General features: G+C 36.5%; 1 protein-coding gene across 2 annotated transcripts in view; it reads right to left on the bottom strand.

Moving 5' to 3' along the window:
- NUP133 (nucleoporin 133) overlaps nucleotides 1–26,063 on the bottom strand; it is a 53,983-nt gene that overhangs the window by 25,642 nt on the left and 2,278 nt on the right. For both annotated transcript variants that reach the window (XM_025448468.3, XM_035715537.2), the window contains exons 2-13: nucleotides 25,451–25,569; nucleotides 22,454–22,557; nucleotides 21,025–21,132; nucleotides 19,309–19,443; nucleotides 18,165–18,335; nucleotides 16,208–16,363; nucleotides 15,831–15,901; nucleotides 10,894–11,041; nucleotides 9,704–9,851; nucleotides 8,569–8,726; nucleotides 4,846–4,937; nucleotides 239–402 (exon numbers count right to left, since the gene is read on the bottom strand). In XM_025448468.3, the coding sequence (XP_025304253.1) occupies nucleotides 239–402; nucleotides 4,846–4,937; nucleotides 8,569–8,726; nucleotides 9,704–9,851; nucleotides 10,894–11,041; nucleotides 15,831–15,901; nucleotides 16,208–16,363; nucleotides 18,165–18,335; nucleotides 19,309–19,443; nucleotides 21,025–21,132; nucleotides 22,454–22,557; nucleotides 25,451–25,569 (1,574 nt within the window). The remainder of the gene's footprint in view (nucleotides 1–238; nucleotides 403–4,845; nucleotides 4,938–8,568; nucleotides 8,727–9,703; nucleotides 9,852–10,893; nucleotides 11,042–15,830; nucleotides 15,902–16,207; nucleotides 16,364–18,164; nucleotides 18,336–19,308; nucleotides 19,444–21,024; nucleotides 21,133–22,453; nucleotides 22,558–25,450; nucleotides 25,570–26,063) is intronic.

Here is a 26,063-nt window from a genome sequence, read left to right as displayed (position 1 = left end):
TAATTAATCTCCTTCAGACAGAACAAGCAGGATGTGCTGCATTATTCCTTCAGTTTTTATTATGCAGATCTGTTGAGCCTTTTCCAAAATCTACTATAAAGTAAGTTACAACTTTTTTAAAAATAGTAAATTTATAATTGTTTCACCTAAAAAACATGCTTTGAGACATGCTTTAATAAAAAAACCAAAATATTCTCAAAACAGATCACTCCATAATATGAAAAGTAGAAGTTCTTACCCTCAGGGACAGACTCAGCCCACCGTGGGTCAGAGGCTGGGTAGTCATCCACCAGGTCCACACTGATTTGGGTAACAGCTTTGTCTAATTCACAATCAGAATCCATATCAGAGTGGGAGGAAAAGAGCTCATCAACCATCATTTGAGCATGACCTAGATCTTTTCTGAAATAAAATTGGAAAATAAAAGTATTAAAGGAGGCAAATCATTTTCAAAATTCACTATTAAAAAGTTAATGGTGGGGATGCTTGGGTGGCTCAGTGGCTGAGTGTCTGCCTTTGGCTCAGAGCATGATCCTGGGGCTTAGGGATTGAGTCCGGCATCAGGCTCCTTGTGAGGAGCCTGCTTCTCCCTCTACGTCTCTCTCTCTCTCCCTCTCTCTCCCTGTGTGTGTCTCTCATGAATAAACAAAATCTTAAAAAAAAAAAAAAAGAAAAGAAATGAGGTAAATATTGGCAACTGGCCGGATCTGTATGTTTTTGCTCTGAAATTGAATGGATTATGGTAGAACACTTGTAGAACTCCAGTGGTAGCAAAAGGGGCTAAAAAAGAAAATAAGCTTGGAGAAGACAAGCACAGCTGTGGGTATGTTCAAACTGAGGTGCCTGTGAATGTACAATTGCTCTGGAACATTCTTCATTTGTATATAATGGCCTAGAGTATGGTAGATCTGGGTTTCTTCGGCAAATGAAGTCAAGGAAAGAGAAAAAAAAAGGCAAGGAGAAAGAAAAATTGTGATAGACAACAGCAAAGGTAGACTAGTTTTCAGGCAGTTTAAACAGGAACAAACAAAAGGGGTGGTAGCTCAAAGGGGAACACAAAAAGATTGGTCTTTTTTTTTTTAAGTAGGCTCCATGCCCAGCTGAAGCCCAACATGAAGCTTGAACTCATGACTCTAAGATCAAGACCTGAGCTAATATCAAGAATCAGACACTTAAAGGACTGAGCCACCCAGGTGCTGTTTTTTTTTAAAAGGTGTGTGTGTGTGTGTATGTGTGTGTGTGTGTGATAGAGAGAGAGAGAGAGAGAGATCGCAGTAGGGGTGGAGGAGCAGAGGGAGAGAGAAACCCAAGCAGATGTGCCACTGAGCATGGAGCCCAATGTGCAGCTCTATCTCACAACCCTGAGATCATGACTTGAGCTGAAACTACAAGTCAGATGCTTAACTGACTGTGCCACCCAGGCATCCTGCCCCTGATCGTTTTTTACATGACACATTAAATATGATTAATGGCTGGTGAGAAGAAGCCAGCACAAAAGAGGTCAAAGATACAGAAGATAAGTAACAAAGAACATAATTTCAAAATGAAATTCAAAACAAAGGCAAAGAGGGGTGCCTGGGCGGCTCAGTGGATTGAGGCCCATGTTGGTTCTACATTCAGCTGGGAGTCTGCTTGAGGTTCTCTCTCTTCTCCCTCTGCCTCTCCCCTTCACTAACCCCCCCCACTCTCTCTCTATATTTATATATATAAACAATATATATATTAATATATAATATATAAATAGAATCTTTAAGACAATAACAAAAGACAGCTTCTTCTTAGAAAGAACACCCTTTCCTACTTTATAGGGAGGGAAAGAGGAAAAGTAGCTGAGGCGCAGCTAAGTTTGTAGGTAGTAAGTCCAGGGAGTTGGCTTCTATTATCTCTGTGAAGTAGGAGGCTGATTTGTCTGCTAGGTACGGGAGAGGAGGCAGAGAAATGGGACAGGTGGAGGAGAGGTAGAAAAGCACTGAAATGGACCCCTGGTAGAACAGGAGATGGAACTAAATAGATAAACACAGAAAAACTGCCTAGAAGTGGTTAAGGCCAAGCTGAAGCTGGAAACCTGATTATGCTACAGGTTATAGGAATACAGTTGACTATGGCAAGATAACCAATAATTATTTAAATTAACAAAGTAAGTTCCTTAAAACTCTCATGAGCAAAAGATCTTATATTTATATAGAGCCAATAAAATGAAAATCAAAATAATATAAAAATTAATTTCAAAGAAAAGATGCCATAAAAATCACAATATTACCTTAGCAAAAACTAAACACAGAATACTTCTGAATGCTGTCTACCAATTTCAACCCTCAGGGAGCATTTGGCAATGTCTGAAGATAATTTTGGTTGTCGCAAGTCAGGGGAGGATGCTATTGGCATCAAGTGGGAAGAGGCCAGTTATGTCTGCTACACACACTACAATTCACAGGATAAAAAATTGTGATGGCCTCAAATGTCAACAGTGATGAAGTTGCAAAACTGCTTTAAAAGTACAATTCCGGGGATCCCTGGGTGGCTCAGCAATTTAGCATCTGCCTTTGGCCCAGGGCATGGACCTGGAGTCTTGGGATGGAGTCCCACATTGGGCTCCCTGCATGGGGCCTGCTTCTCCCTCTGCCTGTCTCTCTCCCTCTGTCTCTCATGAATGAATAAATAAAATCTTTAAAAAAAAATAAATAAAAGTATGATTCCATTTGTGAAGAGTCTAATTCTTTAAGATGATTAATAGGCGACAACACCCCAGAAGTGGTTACTTGTTAACCTCATAGTACTTCAACCATGCCACACAGGGTAAGCTGAAGATATGGCTGTGCTAGAGACCCATGACCCTATTTCTAAGGTTACTATACTCTCAGGACTTCAGGTCAGTGATTCCTTTTCATGCTTAATAATCTTCCCCTATAAACAAAATCTTCCCCTATAGAACATTTAGAAATGACTATATACGTTGAATAGCATCCCTTCCCAAATCCACATTCACCCAGAACCTCAGAATATAACTTATCTGGAAATAAGGTTTTTGCATACACACACACACAAAATCAGTTATGATGAGGATATAGTGGATTAGGTGGGCTCTAAATCCAATGACTGTGTTATAATTACGCCATGTAAAGGCAGATACATGGGGAAGAAGCCCATGTGACTATGGAGATAACTGGAGTAATCTATGTACCAGCTAAGGAATGTTGATGATTGCCAGCAACCACCAGAATCTAGGAGGAAAACAAGCAAACATTCTTCCCTAGAACCTTCAGAGGGAGCATGGCCCTGCTAACACTTCTGGACTTCTGGACTCCAGAACTGTGACAGAATAAATTTCTATTAAGTCACCCGGTTTGTAGTGATTTCTTATAGCAGCCACAGGAAACTAATACTAGGACTATGGTGACTTGCATCATTATCATTTAAATTTTGAGATGCCACAGATCTGTCAAAATTGTTAATGTATGCAAGGCATAATCGTAATCTTTTAATCCAAATCTTGGCAGTAAGACTGAACTGCCAAGTTTTCTAATGGTGCCCTCTTCTGGCTAAGAACTAAGCTCAGCAGATCATTATGATGGCACAAATTGGTTAAACTGTCAAAGCACTGTAGGGTCTAACTATTTACTATCTCTTTTGTGGGAGTGAGCCCCGACACACCAGATACTACTAAGTGGGACTATGGGATCACAAACTGAGAACTAGGGAATATGGAGGTAGTTAACTCTGAGTTTTTAACTTCAAAATAAAAATCTGCCAGATAAACTAATGATCCTTCATACAGTTCAATGGCCACCCCAATCCAATGGCCAATCCACTCAACACCTCATAAAGAAACAAATGTTAAGAAATGTTAAGGAATGTTAAGGAATCTGTTTAAAGTCTTACACAGCTACTTAGGGGCAGGGCAAAGGCTAGATCTCAATTTTCCTTAGTGTTCATTCAAATGTGAATTTATGTTTTAAAGAAGGCATATGATATGCAGAATACATAACTGGGACAAACACATGACTGAATTCACCTTAAAACCAGAAGTACAGGTCAGCAACTGTGGCAAACTGAGCACAATCATTCCCTTCCCATATACACACTCCTTGTTAGCACCCTCCCAATGGGGGGGGGGGGGGCGCTAGGGGTTTACCCTTGTGACTTACTCTGGCCAATGGGATATCAGCAAATATGACCCAAACAGAGATTTAAAAATCACTTGTACACTGAAGCTTATTCTCTTGCCATTCCAGGAACCCTGAGATACATAAACAAGGCTAGGGTAGCTTGCTAGATGAATGAAGACAGGGCATATGAGCAGAGAGATGACCAGCCAGGGCCTGGAAGCAAGTCTAGCTGCCATGGCTGGCAGGTGATCACAGAGAGTGAATCCAGATAGGAACCATAAAATGTCCACCTGAGCCCAATCTCTAACAGCCAGACTACAGAATCATGAGTTATGCTAAATAAGCCACTAGTTCTCTGGTGATTTTGTATGCAACACAACCGAATGAATAAGCCAAGTCTAATTTCTTTATAACATCAATAGACCTTCATATGCAAGTAATTTGCCTTCACAGTAAACATAAAACATGCTTGTAAGATGTCTTTCAGGATCAACATTTTAAACAGCATATAGTTATCCATTAAGTGGGAGGGTACGTTATATCATGTTTTTTTCCTAGACTAATTGAAAGCCTCTTATGGCTACCAAGTTTAGATAAGTTTGTTAAAGCATTAAAGCTAAGAAAAACATTTTCTCCTTAGTGGGATCATTCCTCCTACTTGCCCCCAACAGTCAATAAATAAGTAGCATGTCACGAAAATGTGACATAATTAAGCCATAATTTAAAAAACTTTTCATACCTGCAGTATTGCAGAAAAGCAGCTTTTAACAATTTGGTTTTATCTTCCTGGGCTATGGTTTCATTCTTTGTAGAAGCCTCAAAAACCATACTCTGTCAAATAAAAAAACTGTAATTCAGAGGTGAAGGTATCAGAATATTCTGAATTATTGAACTAAAAACTGGATCAAACCCACCTATGACAACAACACAGACACAAGCTGTTTACCATGTCCTTCATACTAGCACTTTATATACTTAAATTTTTTGGAACAAAATAAAATGGACCAAATGATCAACTAAAGTCTTATCAAGGGGTGCCTGGGTGGCTCAGTCAGTTAAGCATCTGCTTTCGGCTCACGTCATGATCTTGGGGTCCTGGGATCAAACCCCACATTGAGCTCCCTGCTCAGCAGAGAGCCTGCTGCTCCCTCTCCCTCTGCTGCTCCCTTCCCCCTGCTTGTGTGCGCTAATAAATAAAATCTTAAAAAAAAAAGTCTTATCAAAAAGGTATACATAAAGCAATCCTGAAAAATAAAAAACTAGGGAAGGTATCACAATCCCAGATTATCAAGTTATACTACAAAGCTGTAGTAATCAAAATAGTATGGTACTGGCACAAAAACAGACATACAGATCATTGGACTAGAGAGCCCATAAATAAAGCTACAAATGTATGATCAATTAATCTTCAACAAAGGAGACAAGAATATGCAGTGGGAAAAAGACCATCTCTTCAACAGTGTCAGGAAAACTAAATAATTACATGCAAAAAAAGGAAACTGGACCACTTTCCTATACTATACACAAAAATATACTCAAAATGTGATTAAGGAACTAAATTTGAGACCTAAAACCATAAAAATCCTAGAAGAGAGCACAGGCAGTAATTTCTCTGACACTGGATGCAGCATTTTTCTAGATATGTTTCCTAAGGCCAAGGACACTAAAGAAAAAACCAACTAGAAGAACCACATCAAAATAAAAAGCTTATGCACAGGACAGCCCAGGTGGCTCAGCAGTTTAGTGCCGCCTTCAGTCCAGGGCCTGATCCTGGAGACCTGGGATTGAGTCCCACGTCAGGCTCCCTGCATGGAACCTGCTTCTCCCTCTGCCTGTGTCTTTGCCTCTCTCTCTCTCTCTCTCATGAATAAATAAATAAAATCTTAAAAAAAAAAAAAAAAAAAAAGCTAAAGGAAAACCTACTAAATGGAAGAAGATATTTGCAAATAACATATCCAATAAACGGTTAGTATATAAAATATATAAAGAACTGATAGGGACGTCTGAGAGGCTCAGCAGTTGAGTGTGTGCCTTTGGCCCAGGGCGTGATCCTGGAGTCCCGGGACTGAGTCCCACATCGGGCTCCCTGCATGGAGCCTGCTTCTCCCTCTGCCAATGTCTCTGCCTCTCTCTCTGTCTCTCATGAATAAATAATAAAATCTTTTAAAAAAAATAACTAATACAACTCAACACCCAAAAACAACCCAATTAAAAAACAGGCAGAAGACATGAACAGACATTTCTCCAAAGAAGACATCCATATGGCTGACACATGAAAAAAAGCTCAAAATCATTCTTCATCAGGGAAATGCAAATCAAAACCTCAATGAGATATCACCTCACACCTATCAGAATGACTAAAGTCAGAAACACAAGAAATACTAAGCACTGGCGAGGATGTGGACAAAAGAGGAACTGTTGCACACTACTGATGGGAATGCAAACTCATGCAGCCACTGGAAAACCGTATGGAGAGACGCCTGGGTAGCTCAGCAGATGAGCGTCTGCCTTTGGCTCAGGGCATGATCCCAGGATTGAGTCCCATATCAGGCTCCTTGCAGGGAGCCTGCTTCTCCCTCTGCCTAAATAAATATAAATATATAAATATAAATAAATATCTTTTAAAAAAAGCCAGTATAGGAATTGCTCAAAAAATTAAAACAGAACTATCATATGACCCAGTAATTCCACTACTGGGTAGTTACCCAAAGAATACAAAAACACTAATTCAAAAAATATATATGAAACCCTATGTTTATTGCAGCATTATTTAAACAGTCAGATTATGGAAGCAGTCCAAGTATCCATCAGTGGATGAATGGATAAAGAAGATGTGGTACATACATAAAATGGAATATTACTCAGCCATAAAAATGAATGAAAATTTGCCATTTGCCACAACATGGATAAATCTAGAGACTATAAGACTAAGTGAAATAAGTCAGAGAAAGATAAATACCAAATGATTTCACTCATATGTGGAATTTAGGAAATCAAATAAATAAAGAAAAAAAAAAAGAGACAAAGTAAAAAACAGACTCCTATTTTATTTGTTTATTCCACAAACTAATGGTCACCAAAGGGGAGGGTGGGGTAAGGAATGGGTGAAATAGGTGATGGGGATTAAGAGTATATTTATCATAATGAGCACTAAGTAATGTATACAATTACTGAATCACTGTATTATACATCAGAAACTAGGATAACACTATGTTAACTACACTAGAATTAAAAATAAAAATAAATAAAAAATATGGATTGACATACAGTTAAAAAAAAAGGCATATATAATTTAGGAATTATATTGTAAATAAAACTATCTGGGGGTTTCATCATTAGCCACACAACTTTTTATTGGTTTGCTCTTACACAATTCATCGCAATGGATATTACTAAGGAAAATGGTTGATTTCAAGCTTAAACAGATTTAGAAAAATCTCAAAGAAGAATATTCTAAGCTTCAGAACATAAGCAGTATTATAAAAACCACATGACTACAAATGAATAAAAGTAAAAAAAAATTGTTACCTTCTGTTGAAACTAACAAGTTATTTTAATTTTGAACTCTAAAAATAGTCTATATATTTCATATTGTATTCAAATGGAAATGACCTCAAGTGGTATTTTTAGTCTCTTGTAAAAGAATGATACAAATACCCAGATCAGGGTATTTCGTAATTCTAGATGAAGAAAAAAAATTGATGGTTTTTATCCCACTCTGTCAAAATCATCCCAAAATAGCCAGAAGCGCAACCACCTGAACATCTGTGATTCCAACTACAACACATAAAGATGGAAACCAGAAGAAGGAATGAAAGATTACAGAGCAGACAGGAGACAGGCAAACCAGGGTGTGTGTGTGGTGCAGACACAAGTCCTGGCAAGGATTTGTGGATAATGAAAAGGAAGTTTCGAAGATGCCAGTAGATGCAGAGTTTCTAAAGATTTGACTGTGAGGAAAACCATACAGGCATTTAAAGAGCTCCTGGAGGCCATGAGAAGATGGGCCATATATTAAAGAAAAGTGAAAGGAAATATAAAATTGGTCCATTAAACACTCCGAGAATCACATAAAGGTGAATAATGAAGGACACGTAATCAGCACACTACTTGATTCAGTGAACTATAAGTAATATTCACATTGTTATTAAAGGGAAAAAATTTATACTGGGATGATAAATGCAGAGGCAGGACTACAGATTACCCTAAATCCTTATCCTGTAATAGGATATCAACAAATGTCTAAAACTGATGAATTAAGAGATAGCAACATATGATATTACTTAGAAATATGGAAACAGATAGAAACAGCTAAAAGACTTAAAAGGAGTTGCTACTGGAAAAGAGGACAGAGGAGATGAAGGAATTATTTTTTCATCACAACTCTTTTAAAACTGTTAAACTAAAACATCTGTGGGAAATACTCTGATAAAAATCTTAAAATCTTATGGAACCAAATTACCTCATTGCTGGGTCCAGCAACTGAAGATGCTAGAGAATCTTCAAGGTCTTCTGCTAATATGGACACACCTTCCCTTGAAGTAATAGACACCAATCCACTGTTTCTAGAAAAAAGGATAGGAAAACCACCGCAGGAACCAGCTCCTAAAATACTATCTCCTAAAAGGAAAATATACAGACATACATAACAAATAAAATTCTTTCTAAAATCTACTGCCCTCAACAGAAAATCATCTTGATATATTAAGAACTTTTTTTTCCCTTTACAATATTCTTCCTACTTTGAACTCAGCTTTTTAATTTTAGATCAAATGTCAGGAACCTGTTGTTATTTGAAAAAACAAGCTCTGTGTCCTTCATTTTGGGGACAATTAAAAACTAGCCTTGCAAGATAGCGGTAAGTATAATCAGCCAAAAAATAAAATTATTCATTCTGCAAAACTCAGATGACAGCTTTTTCCAATTCAAGGGAGTCCTCTTGCCCTCTGTCTTTCTTTACTTATTAAATAGGCCAATGGAGAAGGGAAAAAGTCTCAGGTTGCTCAATGCCTTGATAACAATCTCAATACTCAAAGTCTAGGCTCTTGTGTTAAAACTAGAAAAATCTAGGTTCCATTCAAAATCCATGCCTTACTTGGATTTTCCCCTCTCCCCAATCTCTTTAAGATAAAAATCCTGATTAGACTGCCTGGTTGGCTTTTTTTCCACTTCTGGATGGCTCCCCCTGTCCTGTGCCTCCATTCTGGCCCCCTTGCATGAGTCGGGCACCTGGGATTCTTCTTAACCAGGAGTCTGAACAAACTTAAAGACCATCAGCTCAGAGTAATAAGTTAGTCTAATTAGGAATCAACAATTACTTCTTTTAATGTCAGTTCTCTGCTTCTTGGCCTCTTCTGGGGGAAAACATTACTATGTTTTTGCCCACAAACATAACAGTTTGGGAATTTTACTACCCTTTCAGTTTTTCAGTAGGGTTTGTAACTTCCAGCTACTACTGCTATAGTACTGAATGTCTCAATAACATTTAGAGGTATCATGCTTAAAACAACACTTATGGAATGAAAGAGAATAAAAACTGCTAAGAATGACTAATTATGATTAATCATTAATCATCCTTTCTAAAACTAATACTGTACCTTGTGTATTAAAGACAATTTTTTCCCGAGGAAGAGAAAACTTCCCAGTTCCTGTGGAGCACACGTAGACTGCACTTTCAGTATACAGATACGCAGTCTGATTTGAAAAGTTTGGAACCATCAACCGACACATAATCAAGTCTTCAGACTGAAAATTAAAGGTTACATTAATGAGAATTAAAAATACTTGTATAATTTTGCAAATTTACATTTTTATATACTATCTCATGAAAATGATAAAATAATTCAGATTGTCCTTTTTAAAACCTAAACACTACCCTTGGGATGATTTACAAAATATGACACAGAGTAAGTTTATAAACATCAATTGGAGAAACAATTTGTCAAGTTGTAAATCAACAAATTTTGAAAATTCCATGGTGATGAAATTTTAACTAAAAGCCTCTAACAAATGTGAGGAATTAAAAGATTAGTTTTCTATGTTATTGATTTAAAATTGGCAAATACTTTGTAAGCGATTCTTGGTAAACATTTTGGCTCCTACTTCACTGTGAAGCTATCGAGCACAAGAAAATTGAGTTAATTTGTTCATATATAAAATCAGAAACAGAAAGAAATATGACCTAATTAAATGAAATCAAATGCTAAAAATATATAGTTTATTAAAGAAGTAATTTTATAAATGAAACATTAAAAGTGGTATTCCATGATTTTATTCTGAAACTGTTTTCTTTATACCTCTTCTGCATTGCCTGAAAAATCTTAACACTGAGCATGTTTTTCTTGCATAATAAGGTTTATTTGAAATAAAAGGAAAAAATAAACGATTTCCTTACAGTATTTAGTTAGAGTCATACTAAAAATAAAGACTTAACAAAATTAGATACTATACTTTTTTTTTTTAGATACTATACTTCTTAAGGCTAAATGAAATGAATTTACAGTTAAGGCTTTTCCTTATGAACATCATCATCATTCAAGAATATTTACAATTTTAAACAACTGCTTACGGTCAGCTGCTTCCACTCTCATTTCTTTTTAGCTAAGGTTGTGCAAAGGAACAAGTCTAAGATGACAAACAAAATGCAATGCCTAAAAACTAGCTATTTAAAAATATTTCCAAGCCCTGCAGGTCAATCTCTCAAAAGAACCTGACCCTGCAATGGTTCACACAAACAACTTGTTACATTACTGTCATTCCTAATTTAATTTGCAGACAGAAATCTTACCTGAAAAGGTGGATTATACTGAGTGACTTCTACAGTTACTGCATCTGACATTTGGTGGCCATTATCTTCTACTGTTATCAGAGAGTAATAAATGAGACATGGATTGTCTGCTGGGTGCCATGCAGCTGCCAAAATCAGGAGCCCATCACTAATCAATAAAAGAGAAAGATCTATAGCCTCTTTGGAAGTCAGCTTGTCAGTTTCTTATATAGTTAAAATGTGGACTAACCAGAAGACCTAGCAATCCTACTCCTAGATATTTGCCCAAAAAAAGTAAAAACTTATGTTCACACAAAAACCTGTGTGCAAATTGTTATAGTGGCTTTATTCATAATTGCCTAAAAATGGAAGCCCAATATCCTTCAACTGCTGAATAGATGACCCTGGTAATCTTTTTAAAAATATTTTATTTATTTGTGAGAGAGTATGAGTAGGAGGAGCAGAGGGAAAGAATGAATCCCAAGCAGACTCCAATCTCACGACCCTGAGATCATGACCTGAGCTGAAATCAAGAGTCACCCAGCTGCCCCAAACCTGGTAATTCTACAGTGTGCCACTACTTAGCAGTAAAAAGAAACCACTGAATGAGTATCAAATACATTATGCGAAGTGAAAGAAGTTAGTCTCAAAAGGCTTTAAACTTTATGATCTCATTTATAGGGCATTCTGAAAAAGGCAAAACTACAGGGACTGAAAATACATCAATAGTTGCCAGGGGTTGAAGGTGAAGGAGGAATTGATTACAAAGAGGCATGAGGGAATTTTGGAGGTGATGGACTATTCCATATACTGACTAGGTCTTACAAATGACTGAGTCTGCACTGGTCAAAACTCATTAAATTATACACTAAAACAGGTGAATTTTACTGTCCGTAAAGCACAGTTCAATAAATCTGACTTAAAAAAAGATCAACAGGGGCACCTGCCTTTGGTTTGGGCCACGATCCCAGGGGTTTTGGGATTGAGCTTCAGGTCTGGCTCCCCTGTCAGTGGAGAACTTTCTTTTCCCTCTGTCACTTCCCCTGCTTGTGCTTGCTCTCTCTCTCTCTCTCTAATAAATAAATAAAATCTTGAAAAAAAAAAAAAGATCAACAAATCAAATGCAGGACTGGTAAAAGAGAACCCTCAGGGCTAATTGTGCCCAAGTGAATTTTTATAAATGAAGCTTTACTGGAATACAGCTATGCCCACTCATTTCTATATTGTCCATAGATGCTTTCATGCTACTGTTGATAGAATAGTTCATGCTATCATTGATAGCCTAGAAGACTACATGGCCCCCAAAGCCTAAAATAGTCAGTTTGAGGCCCCTCACAAAAAAGGCTGCCAAACCCTTGCCTAATTTGTTCTTTAAAGCTTACTCTGGTTAGGAGGAACATCATTTTGGTTTTAATTTTAACAACTAATTACAGAAATTTCAATATGAAAACAAACCTTTTCCTATCTTAAAGCTTGTATGTTCCTCTCAAGTCTATCAAAATTATTGCCCTCAACAAAGAATAGTCTCTAATCTCAACCCCTCCAAAACATTCAGTAGCATTTATTATTAGCAACTTTCACGCAAGTCTCAGAAATATTAACAGGGAGCAAGCGCCCTCTATTGACAACTAAAAATAAGAAGCCAAAAAAAAAGCCCCCAAAACAAAAAAACAAGCTGATGACTAATTGGTATCACTCCAAATCAAGTGATCCTAACATGGCTTTCATTTCTTTTTCCACCGTTCTCCTCACCCAGCCCCTGAACCCTTATCACTTCTACTTGGACTCTTGAAAGGAATCCAAAAATATTGGCCCAAATTTGTAATATACTGGCAGTGACCTAAAGAGCTAATACAAGACATAGATGTCATACGTAAAAAGGAACTAATGGATTAAAGACCTAAATGTTGAGACCTGAAACTATAAAACTCCTAAAAGAAAACACAAGCAGTAATCTCTTGGACATCAGCCTTAACAACATATTTATGGATATGTCTCCTCAGGCAAGGAAAAAAATTAACATCAAACTATTAGGGCTACACCAAAATAAAAAGATTTTGCACAGCAAAGGAAACTATCAACAAAACAAAAGGCAACCTGCTGAATGGAATTTCGCAAATGATGTATCTGATAAGGGGTTAATATCTAAAATATATAAAGAACTTAACAATTCAACACCCAAAAAACCCAATTTTTTGGGCAGAGGCCCTGAACAGTTTTCTAAAGAAGACATACAGATGGCCAGCAAACACATGAAAAGATGCACAACATCACTAATCATCAGGAAAATGCAAATCAAAACCACAATGAGATAGCATCTTATACTTATTAGAATGGCTATAAAAAACAAGAATTAATAAGTATTGGTGAAGATGTGGAGAAAAAAAAAGGAGTCCTCACACTCTATTGGTGGGAATGCAAACTGGTGAAGCCATTGTGGAAAACAGTATGGAGGTTTCTTGAAAAATTAAAAAAACATATGATCCAATAATTCCACCACTGGGGATTTATCCAAAGAAAACAAAAACACTAAATTGAAAATATACATGCACCCCTATGTTTATTGGAGCATTGTTTACAACACCTGAGACATGGAAGCAATTCCAAAGCCCATCAACAAATGAATGGATAAACAAGATGTGTGTGTATATGGGTGTATATATATACCTAAGTATCAATGTATGTAGTACATATATACACACATACACACATGCATAGTGGAATATTAGTTATAAAAAAGAGTGAGATCTTGCCATTTGTGACAACATAGATGGCACTAGAAGATATTCTGTTAACTGAAATAGGTCAGACACAGAAAGACAAATACCATAAGCTTCCCCTATATGTGGAATTTTAAAAACAAATGAACAAACAGAAAAATGAAGGACTCTCGGTTGCGAGAAAGGAGATTATTGAGGGAATGGGCAAAATAGATAAGGGAAATTAGTAGATACAACTTCCAATTATAAATAGTGTAGCCAAAAACAAACAAACAAAACAAAGCAAAAAGAGGAACCAAGTGAGGCCCCAGAGAATGTGGTCTTGAATGTACCAAGGAGTGAGGTATAGTTGGTTAGACCTATGGTAAGGTTCTATATTGAAGTTACTCTAAAGACTAACACTGGGTGATGAAAGGTGCTCACCAAATCACAGAGATATGTCTAACAAATAGAATTCCTTAGAGACTGGTGTTAGACCAGTTGTATTTGATATCTTTATAAAAACATCTTCACATTTGAAAAAAACGATGCACTTTTAGGTAGCACAGAAGACACACAGATAATCTAAATTTTGCAGACCAGTAAAAATTTAACAAATTTTTATGTGAATATACACAAGATACTACATTTAAGACTTAAAATATCCAGGGCAGCCCGCGTGGCTCAGCGGTTTAGCACCTGCCTTCAGCCCAGAGTCTGATCCTGGACTGCCGGGATTGAGTCCCACATTGGGCTCCCTGCATGTAGCCTGCTTCTCCTTCTGCCTGTGTCTCTGCCTCTCTCTCTCTGTCTCTCATGAATAAATAAATAAAATCTTAAAAACAAAACAAAACAAAAACACAAATTCACACCAAAAATGAGGCTGAGTTCCATATCAATAATAATCTAATAAAAGAACTTATAAGCCTATTCATTAAAAATATATGCTTAGGTTGCAAACCTGGCTAAAACGAGCAGAAGATTAAGGAGCAGCAAGGAGCACCAATGAGCATCAGGAAGATGAACACTATTCTTAAATAGAAAAAAATGTATGCAGACATGGACACACTGTATGGATCACCAGAGGGTCCAGAAGGAGAACTGAGAGCTGTGTCTTGAAAGCCCCAAAGCATCTTGTTAAACATGACAATAGGGGAGAGGAGCCTGGGCTCTGATCCAATACAGCAATTCCTAAGCATGTTTCTCTTCCTGTTTGCAGTCTACTTCTCCATTCTGAAAACTATGTGAAAAAAATGTCTGCATCACACGCCCACATGGGCTGTGTGTCCCAGCAGCAGTTCTAAACTTTCTGAAAGTCTGGTAGAGATACATGAAAACACATAAACTATATGTAATTAAACCATTTATGGAAATTAAATAGGTACTATTATTTCTACCTCTTTGATAGTTTATATGAGGTTTCTAGTATAAAAAAAGATCTGACATTCTCAAGAGCCTCAGAAAAATTATACAGAATTTCAATATCCTTCCAAAAAACAAGTAGAATTTGTTCTACTAAACTAAATTACTCTAAAATACATAAAAATTGCCCTTAACTTCTGGTAAGTTGTGTTTTGAAGAATTACAAATCAAGTACCCATAATGCACTCATTATGAACTTTCTCATGGAAGCCATGTTACAACTGGTTTTCAAGTTCCATACAATCTTTGGTATTAAAAGTAAATTGTAAGACAGCTAATAAAGCTAACACAACTGCAACACAGCGAAAAAGCTCAGCTTTAACAGACTAACCTAGGGCCTTAAGCATGACTTAGAGCATTGTCTCCTCTTGTCTTTAAGAGGAAATTCATTGAGTATAAACCCTGAGTTCTTACCTGTACTGCCAAGACAAGATCTCACCCCACCTTCCTTTCTTTAATATAGCCACAAACATAGGCTTACTAAAGCAAAATGGCTGCAACAGTATGCCTGGAATCTCCACTCAGAAAAGAATGACAGCAGCAGGGAGGACGGCTCTTTGCATGAAGTAAGAGAAGCTCCAGCCATGACAGCAGGAAAGATTGGTCTCGAACTAGGGCAGACAGCTAATATAAAAATATACAGCCAAAGGCTGAAAACTGCCTGTTTGTAAAAGAGAAACAGCATCTCTAGAAAAGGACACTAAACCACTTAGTAAGGTATGAGAGTATGATGAGATTAGCAGTAAAAAACAGATAGCAAGACTGCTCATCACTTTACAAAAAACATTATTTTTCCAAATAACTACCTATGTTCTTGATGACAAACTAATTACTTACCAGTTTTGCTTCAAATCCAAATACCGAACGTTAACCCCTTCTTTAATAGCTTCATAGTTACTTTCAGATCCCTATATAAAAAAATCAGTAACATAAGCTCCATGACTGTAAGGATCAGTTTTTCACCTCTGTAGTCCCAGCACCTACTAAATAGTTCAAAGAGTTATCAAATAATGTATGCATTTTAAAAACTACTAAGTAAATCAGTGAGCTCCAGTATTTCTAGAGACTGAAGGTCCCATTTCTGCTTATCTGATGGCTAAAAGCTACATTACATTGCATTGAAATGTGTTAAAATAAATAAAACAATTTAAAAAACTAGCATTCTCATATAACCAAAAATGTGAATTATAAAGCTGAATATTATTTTTCCTTACCCATATAGCATCAGTGATGTTTTCCTTCAGGGCTCTATTTATATCCCAACTATGTGCTTGTTTTTCTGAAGAATCATCTAATTCCCATTTACTAATGTTTGAACTTGTCAGGCTATAAAAGCTTGCTCTCTCTCTATCCCAAAGGACACTTGAAAGCTGTATGGAGAGAAGAAAAAAGTTTACAGATTTCTAAGTTCTAATGTTAATGAACTATTTTTCTGAAATTCAAGTTTTATGTATTTTATGAGTATTCTATTAGTAATCCTAGCAGAATTCTTCATTTAGGATTCAAAAAAGGAGTGATCCTGAAATGGACCTTGAAAGCAAGGTAAGATTTCCATAGGCAGAAATATAAAAAAAGTATACAGCCCAAAAAGAGTACAGTGTGGGAAAGTTATAAGGTCTTTCAGAAAACATGTAGTCCTGTTACATTGGAATGTAGATTGTAACAAAAAAAGAATTAGAAATAACATTCAAATGAAAAATTACGAACACACAGCAGAGTCCTGAATAGGAGTTTGTAAATCTAGTAAACAAGATATTATCAATGGCTTTTGAACTCAAGAACTGTTATAGGAAAATGAATGTGGCAAGTTATATGTACATAGTTCTTTTTTTTTTTTTTTTTAGAAAAGATTTCATTTGAGAGCAAGAGAGAGAGCACAAGCAGAGGGAAGGGCAGAGGCAGAGCCCAATATGGGGCTTCATCCCAGTGCCCTGGAATCATGACCTGAGCCTAAGGCAGATGCTTAACTGACTGAGCCACCCAGGTGCCCCATGTAGGTAGATTATTTTGCCTTTTCAAGTATATACTTGGTTCTGAAGTACAGTTATGTTTTTAGTTGGGCACACATGATTGTTTTGAGTTAAAGCCCTACTTTTCTCCATTTTTCCTGTTACCATGATTCTGGCCACTAACAGGATAAGGGGCCAACAGTGAGTAAACTAAACTGGCATGAAGAACTTAGGGGAAATTTAAAAAGAGTGTAGATTAGGGCATAACAATGGAAGCAAGAGATAGGGATTAAAATGAGACATGGTAGAAGTCAAATCTATAGTATCTGATAAGTAAGTAATTTGCTATAGAAGGGAAGACACATATATACAGGATGAAGGTTTTATATTGAGGTTACTAAAAAAAGTGACAGGGTCATGAACAGAAATAAACAGCCCAAAAGAGAAACGAGTTTTATATACACTTCTGGTACAGAAAACATAAGAGAAGAGGGAATATGAGCAATGTGTTTTCAGACACATCAGGTTTTAGGTCCAAAGACCATCAAGAAAGTGGATGATGAGAGCAACCTGCAGTGACGAACAGCACAGTGAGAAGAAAATGTGCTTTTGATTCCCAGAGGCCTGGGCACGTATCTGCCACAGAGTAGCTGTGCAACCTCAGGCAGTTTACATAATGTCCCTGAGGCTGTATCTTCATCTGCAAACTGGGGAGAATGCTCTCTACATTATAGGTCATCATAACAATTACTCCAGATAACAAATACAGAGCACCTAGCAGAGAATAGATGTTCCACGTTAGCTCTCGTCCACCTCCTTTCACTATTCCAGAGCCTGAGGCAGAAGCCCGGCTGACAGATCTAGATCTGAGTCATCCACACATACAGCTGGAGTCATGGGAGTGGAGAACACACTTTTGGTTAAATCTAAAAACCAAAATTGGTCCTTAAACACATTTATAATTTTATATAACAATTTTAATTCAAAAACTCTACTTAGAATCTGTATGATTTAAGAATACTAAAGTTACAGGGTTTGCAAAAGGGTTTGGTTAATACGAACTCATTTGATCAAAACATGCTTCCCTGAAAAAAAATCAAAGATTCTATTTCATATACACTAGTGTTCATACGGAGGCAATATCAACATCATAGGAAACTTCCAACTTACTGATTTCACTAAGAAACAAGCTTGTAAAACAAAATTATTTTTATCAACTTACGATGAGATCACTACTTGGAGATAAAATTCCCAAAAGAGAAGAAACCTTCCGACCAATTCCTGAAAGCATGCCTTGTCCTTGAGGTAGGATATGTTGATGAATCTTTCCTAAACTATCAGGTATCAGCCGAACCAGCTGGCTTCCCAATGAGGACAAAATAAAACTTCCTCCCTATGAACAAATATTGTGAAAGCAGTTATGCATCTACAACTGAGATAAAGAACATTAACACAAAATGCTTTGATCATAGAAACAAATCATCTATCATCTATACCTTAAAACAAATCTAAAAAGAATTTTAAGTGTCATTTTACTAAAATGATTTAATTATGAATCCACTCACATGATATTAACTCTACACAGAAAAACTTCAGGGATGTCTGGATGGCTCAGCAGTTGTGTCTGCCTTCAGCGCAGGGTGTGATCCTGAAGACCTGGAATCAAGTCCCGCATGGGGCTTCCTGCCTGAGCCTGCTTCTCCCTCTGCCTCTCTATGTCTCTCGAGAATGAATAAATAAAATCTTTAAAATAAAAAAAGAAAAAGAAAAACTTCAGTTATAATTGTTTTTTTAATCACATATTTTTCTTTTTTTAAAAAAAGATTTATCCATGAGACATAGAGAGGCAGAGACAGGCAGAAGGAGAAGCAGACTCCCCATGGGGAGCCTGATTTGCTACTTGATCCCAGGGCTTCGGGATCACAACCTGAGCCAAAGACAGATGCTCAACCACTGAGCCACCCAGGAGTCCCAACTGCATGTTTTCTTAATTCTGATCCTTAAACAGGTTCACCATACTGCAGGTTCAACAAATCGAGTATCACACTTTATTGTTGGCAAACTTGCAGAGTGGACATTAGTAAACTATTCTTCATACCATTTAAGGGTTCCTAAGTCACTGTCTGAAAATTTCTGAAAGAAATGAATACCACTGGCCATGATCCAATATTGGTATTTCAGAGTCCTAGGAGAAGGGCTTTCTTTTGTCCACCTATTGAAATCCTAGACCCTTTCATTCTTCTCACCTCTTTTTGATCCCCCTCTGGCCTGTACGGTCTATTCAAAACAATTTTTAGTCGTTTACATCTCACTCCCAAGCCAAAACACAGCTTTCCAATAAATATAAAAGAATACTCATTGTATACCTGCACTGCTGTTAGGAAACTGTAAGTCTTATCACCTCCCAAATCTACGAAGGTCTCTGTGTAGATATCTTCACCGGCAAGGCTTGGCCAATAGCGGATGGCTCCTTCTCTGGTGGCAACCATGACAGCAACAGCCTTGAAACAATATAACAGTCAGTAATCACAATAAAAAAGACCCTGAAACTAGGAGTCTGGTGACACCAATAAAAAGAAACCAGGGCAATTTACTATTTAACAAAAATTAGGGGGGACAAAACCCCTCCTTTTTATATTTTAAAAATTATCAGACTATAAAATTTACTTTCTTTTGTTGTGCAGTTCTACAAAAAAAAATTTTTTTTTTTAGTTCTACAAATTTTAACACATGTACAGACCCACGTAACTACCACCAATATAGGGACACAGCACAATTCTGTCAACACCCCAAACTTCCTGGTGCTCTCTCTTAATAATCACATCTTTCCCTCATCCTAACCCTGACAACCACTGTTTCCATCATTAGTGTTCCATCTTTCTGAGAATGTCAAGCAAATGAAATCATATAGAATGTAACCTTTAAGCACCAGCTTATCTTACTTCAGCATGTCTTGAGATCCATCCAGATTGTTACTGTTATCAAGAGTTCATTCCTTTTCACTGCTGAGTAGAATTCCATTCTATGGATGAACCCTGTTTGTTTATTCATTCACTTGTTAAAGGACACTTGGGTTGTTTCCACCTTTGGCTATCACAAATAAAAAGCTGCCATGACATTCATACACTGTTTTTTGTGTAAATATAAGTTTTAACTTCTATAAGGTAAACAGCCAGGAAGGGAATTGCTGGGTCATAACAGCAAGTGTGAAAATCCAGTAGCTATACCATTTTGCATTCTCATCAGGAATGTATGAATTCCAGTTGCCCCATATCCTTGGGAATACTTCGTAGTGTCAGTATTTTGTATTTTAGCCATTTTAAGAGATGTATTATGATATCTCACTATTGTTTCAATTTACATTTCCCTAATAGCTAATGACATGAACACCTCTGTGACACCCTTGGTGTCTGTTCAAGTCCTGTGCCCTGTTTTTAAATTCAGTTGTTTTCTTAATAAGCCTTGAGAGTTCATTTTGCATTTGAGATACAAGTCCTTTGATGGCCATAGGACTTAAGAATATTCTCCTCCAGGCTGTAGCTTGTCTCTTTTTCTTGTCACTGTGTTTGACAGAGCCAATTTTTAAATTTTGATGAGGTCCAATTTATCCATTTTTTAAAATGAATCATGCTTTCGGTGATTTCCAAGAACTCTTTGTCTAACCCCAGATTATGATGATTTTTTTTCCTGTTTTCTTCTAAAAGTTTTTATAGTTTTATGTTTTACATCTAAACCTATGATCCATTTTGAGTTAATCTTTATATAAAGTAGGAGATTTAGGGAGTAGTTCTTCCTTTCTCTCTTTTTCTTTGCATAAGGATGCCCAATGGTCCCAACACCATTTACTGAAAAGACCATCCTTACTCCATTGAATAATTGTTGCAGCTGTCAAAGATCAAAGGGCCACTCTGTATCTGTAGTCTCTATTCTGTTCAAATGCCCTTATATGTCCCTTTGCCAATACAAGTCTTGATTCCTGTGGCTTTATCATTATGTCTCTAAATCAGGTTGGATGATTCCTCTAATAGTAGAACTTCTTTATTTAAAAAAAATGCGTATCAATAAGCATTTAAGTCACCTACCTGAGTAGATTGTGTTTCACCTGAGTTATCAGAGTAAGAGAGAGCCACCAAGTCAGCACTCCAGTCGAAGTCACTAGGTGGCAGTTGAAGTTCTTTGCAAACAGATAACTAAAGAAGAAACCCAAACAAAAAAATCTTTCACATCAATCGAATTTTTTAAAATATGCACCTGACTTCACTATTTTTTTTCCTTGCATATTTTAGATTCTGACTCACTGCTGGAAATACCATTCTACAAATATTCTTTCTTCTCACATCTTTTTGATCAGGCTTTCGGTAATTTCAAAACAAAGTTTTTTAACAGATATAGGATTAGGAAAACTTAAAAGCTAGACTAGTCCCTGAATATCAACTACTCCAATGTTTTTCTGGACTAAATAAAGTCTATTGGTTAAGAAAAATACGTATGGAATTTTCCTAGGCTAGTCTTGATTTGTTTGACAACTAACATCAGCATTACCACAGAGCAATTAATTATACCAAGTTGTCTAGAAAATATTTCTTAGCCTCAGCCAGGTATCAGGTTCCTTCTGCTAACTCATCACAGCACCCAGAACGTCTGTCTCCCTTTCCTATGCTCACAAATATTATTTTCTATGTAGTAGCAGTACAGAGGTCACAGACATCAAGAGTTTAGGTAAGTAGGAGTCCCCAGTTCCAAAGGAATAAGGCCCAGTAACAGTAACCAGTGAGTGATGTAAGAGAGGATGCCTGATCTGAAACACACAGGAAAATAGGTTGCTGAGGATAAGGTTCTGGAAACACAAATGATAACCCTATGTGAGAAACTTGACAACTGAAAGTTAAACTAGCAATTGCTAAAACTGGTATCATTTTTTCTTTGTTTTTTAAAAAGACATTTATTTATTTGGGGGGCGAGGGTAGAGGGAGAGAGAAAATCCTGAAGCAGACTCCTCACTGAGTGCAGTGAGGCAGAGCTCCATTTCAGGACCCCAAGATTATGATGTAAGCAGAATCAGGAGTTGCTGCCTAACTGACCGAGCGCCCCCAGGCACCGCTCAGTTCTTCTCTCTTAAGCATCATTCAGTAAATTCAGTGAAACACAATCCTATTTTAGAAATAAACTCAGTTCATTAGCTTATGTGGACAGCATTTAGTCTTTAAACTCCATTAGATAGACTGACAAGATGCTTATAACAATCATTAAAAATTTTAAAGTCTCTAATGTTATTAAATGTAAGTAACATAGCTCTAGTTTAAAATTATTAAATGGGAGGAACTTTTCCCCCCAATAGAAATGTGTATGCATGCTCAGTGTTTCATATTGTAACAAAAATGGAAATCCATAATGTTGTATAAATTCAGATTACTGTCCTGTAACAACTCTAAAGCTTTATTAGAGTAAAAATCTAGAGCCAATTGGTAATCCTCTCCTCTATCTCCTACTAGTTCTCTAAACAGCAATTACCTTAGTAATAGGTGACAGAGCAATCTTCCAAATAATGAGTTTCTCTTTGCAGACCAGACAAGCCCATCCACCTTCATCTATGTGAACAGTGAGCTGATCATCAACTTTAAAAAAAAGTGTGTAATTAATCTTAAAGCATAAATTTTTAAAAATTGTTAAAAAGAAAAAAGATCCTTAAAATTCCTTATATGAAAATCTTCTTTATGGCTACATTCTTTTTTTTTTGTTTTTGTTTTTTTTTTTTTTTTTTAATTTTTATTTATTTATGATAGTTACACACAGAGAGAGAGAGAGAGAGGCGCAGAGACACAGGCAGAGGGAGAAGCAGGCTCCATGCACCGGGAGCCTGACGTGGGATTCGATCCCGGGTCTCCAGGATCGCGCCCTGGGCCAAAGGCAGGCGCCAAACCGCTGCGCCACCCAGGGATCCCTTATGGCTACATTCTTTATATATATATATAAGTTATTACCACATACAAAAAAGATTCATTCACATCAAAAAATGCTTTTTTTTCCCCCAAAAAATGCTATTGAGTAAATCAATATTTATTAACAAAACAAGAATCTATTTGACTTTTATAACCATTTTTGGAAATGTATCTGAAGGCAAAAAGTGTATTTTAGGCTTAGGTTTACTATCTTTTAATATTTGCTATAAACAGATATCTTACTTTCTGTAATATTTAGTAACATCTATAATTTTATTTTGATATGGAAACACAAATAATCTCCCATTAAATATATAAAAAAATTTCAAGGAAAAATTGTTCCTTCAAAAGAATGTGATTTTAAAATACTTTCTTTAAAAGTATAATAAATCATTATATGCAAACATATATAAATATCAAAGGTGACATTCCATATTTTTTAAAAAGCTATTTATTTTAAAAAGAGAGAGAGCACATACATGAGGGAGGGACAGAAGGAGTAGAAGAGAATCTAAAGCAGGCTCCCCACTAAGCACAGGGCTCAATTCCGTGACCTTATCTAAAACCAAGAGCCAGCCGCTTAACTAACTGAGCCACCCAGGTGTCTCATGGGTTACGTTCCATATTAAATGGCAAAACTAAATTAGTATGTTGCTGTCATAAGCGTTAGTGGCCAACTAATGTGTTAGCCCTAGAAATTTAATTAACTTGAGCTCTGCTCTTTGCTTAAAAGCAGGGTACAGAGGGCAAAACAAAAGGCATCAATAACGTACAAGCTACAATACTAAATCATGCCTAAGCTAAGTGTGTGTTTTTTGCTGAATTAGAATGCTCAATATTTTCTTTTCCTAAAAGCAATATAGCAGCTCCAAATACTCTACAGGCAAACCCCTGAGGTCTCTGATTTAACACACAGTACTTGGTAGGTTTCTATATAGGGAAAAGTTCTTATAGTTTACATATGCACATCCTAATTTCTAGGGATTCTCTCCTTTGAGGCTCTGTACTATTAATAGTACTATCTGTGCTATTTGTTCAAGCCTGGTGGCATGAACCAGGAGTATGTTAAAAGGCTTAAATACAATTTAAGCTGAAATTTTTTGAAGAGTAAAAAAAAATATAACATATGTATTTAAAACAAGAACAGTGCATAATAGAGGTTTGTGGAAATTTAGTTGTCTGAACACCACCGTAACTGAATTCCCAAGGACTCATAGACAAAGATATGCAACTTCAAGTTGATGAGAAATATTCCTTTCTAGAATAGGGTACTTTAACCTTTTTTGACTGTCATTCACAGTATGAAACACACTTTGTATCACAATACATTCAAATACAATTTAAATAAAACAGGGCAGCCTGATTTCAGAAATGCTGTCGTAATGGTTTTTAACAACTTTTATTCTTCTTACTGGTGCTGTTTTGTAGAATCAGGATCAACATTAACAGGTTTTGCGGGGATTGTTTTATACCTTTTTTTTTAAATCAGACTTCTATTTTTATGTTTTAACATTTTCATAAAAAAAATTTTTGTAACTGGAGCCACGTAACAAATATGAGGAAAATTGTGCCTTGTTTCAACAGTTTTGCTAATTCTTAGGCTGAAAGATGACAGATGCCTAGAGTTTACCTTATGTTGAATTAAAATCAGTATTTCTCTAACAACAAAAAAAAAAACCAACAGGGCAGCCTGGGTGGTTCAGCGGTTTAGCGCCACCTTCAGCCCAGGGCCTAATCCTGGAGACCCAGGATCGAGTCCCATGTCGGGCCTCCTGCATGGAGCCTGCTTCTCCCTCTGTGTCTCTGCCTTTCTCTCTCTGTCTCTCATGAATAAATAAACAGAATCTTAAAAAAAATTATCTAACATTATTATATGAAATGCACTCTGATATCATGCACTCTGTTTTTTTAAGTGCTGGCCATGAGACACTAAACTGACTTCAGTCACTACTTACAGTTTGAAAAACACTTCCAGAAAATCACAAAAATCTAGAATTGAATCATAAACAAAAATGACTTGGGTTCATCACTGAGGATGCTCTGAACTTTGCTCCCCCAGTCACCCAACCCCTCGTCCTTAGTGTTGCCTTTTTGATGCTTGTGTGACTGCATCTTCCAAATTTCCACTCTAATTCTCTGCCAAGAGAATCTTCTACAGGTACCACATTGATAACATAAATGTGTACATAAAACCTCTGGGATACTACACAGGATCCAGAAATAGAAGTAAGATTTGACCTGATTGCAGTATTACACCCAATAGTGTGAGGCAGTGGTTGTTTTTTTTTTTTTTTTTAAAGCTAACTTCATACACACAAATTCTGAAATCGGACTGAGTTTTGCATATGCAATGTTTAAAGCCATAAAAGAAGTAACATGATTGTGCTAAGAATAGACTCATTCTGCTTCTGAAATTTATTTTATTTTTCAGTTACAGTGAAGATCAAATATGTTATGTTTCTGCCCGATTTAAGTGAAGGAATATCACAGAAAGCACAAATTTCGATCTAAGCTAGAGCCAGGCTGCATTCTGAATTGCTAATAAAGGCAAATGGAAAATGATACCCACCTTCAGCCAATGTTAAGGCTTCCATTATTTTAACAGGAAGAGAAGATCCAAATGTTTTCACATCATAGTTCATAGACTCAGTTACACAGTGGTGTGGCAATATCCGTGTAGGTGTCCCTCTAAAGAAAAGAAACCATATTATTTGAATCATAACTTAAAATTGTGTTATTCTGATCTTTACATACCTATTTTCACATGAAGAGAAGATCTTGCTTTGGCTCACGTCTACTGCAATTAACTATATTTTTCATTAAAAAAAAAAAGACTGACAGGATCTAGAAAAACTTGGTTTCAGACTCTTCTGCTCTAGCAATCAGATGCATGCTCTATTTGCTTAGACCCTTTATAACTGCTTCCTTAGTTGTGAAATACAAAGGTTGGACTAGATCAGTGTTTTCCAAATTGTGGGTCATTTTGAAGGTCTCAATCAACATTTATGAAAAATGAAATAGAATATAATCTAGAAAAAAAAAAGAATATAATCTAGAATTTATTCTACACTGTGGTCAAAAAAGCTTTACAAACATTGGGTTAGATCATCCTTAAGCTCTCATCAGCTCCAGAATTCTTTTTTTTTTTTTTTTAATTTTTATTTATTTATGATAGTCACACA

The sequence above is a fragment of the Canis lupus genome, chromosome 4, assembly GCF_003254725.2.
Source record: "Canis lupus dingo isolate Sandy chromosome 4, ASM325472v2, whole genome shotgun sequence".
NCBI classification, from domain to species: domain Eukaryota; kingdom Metazoa; phylum Chordata; class Mammalia; order Carnivora; family Canidae; genus Canis; species Canis lupus.
Note: the sequence above shows the minus strand (reverse complement) of the source record. Positions and strands in the feature narration are given on the sequence as shown.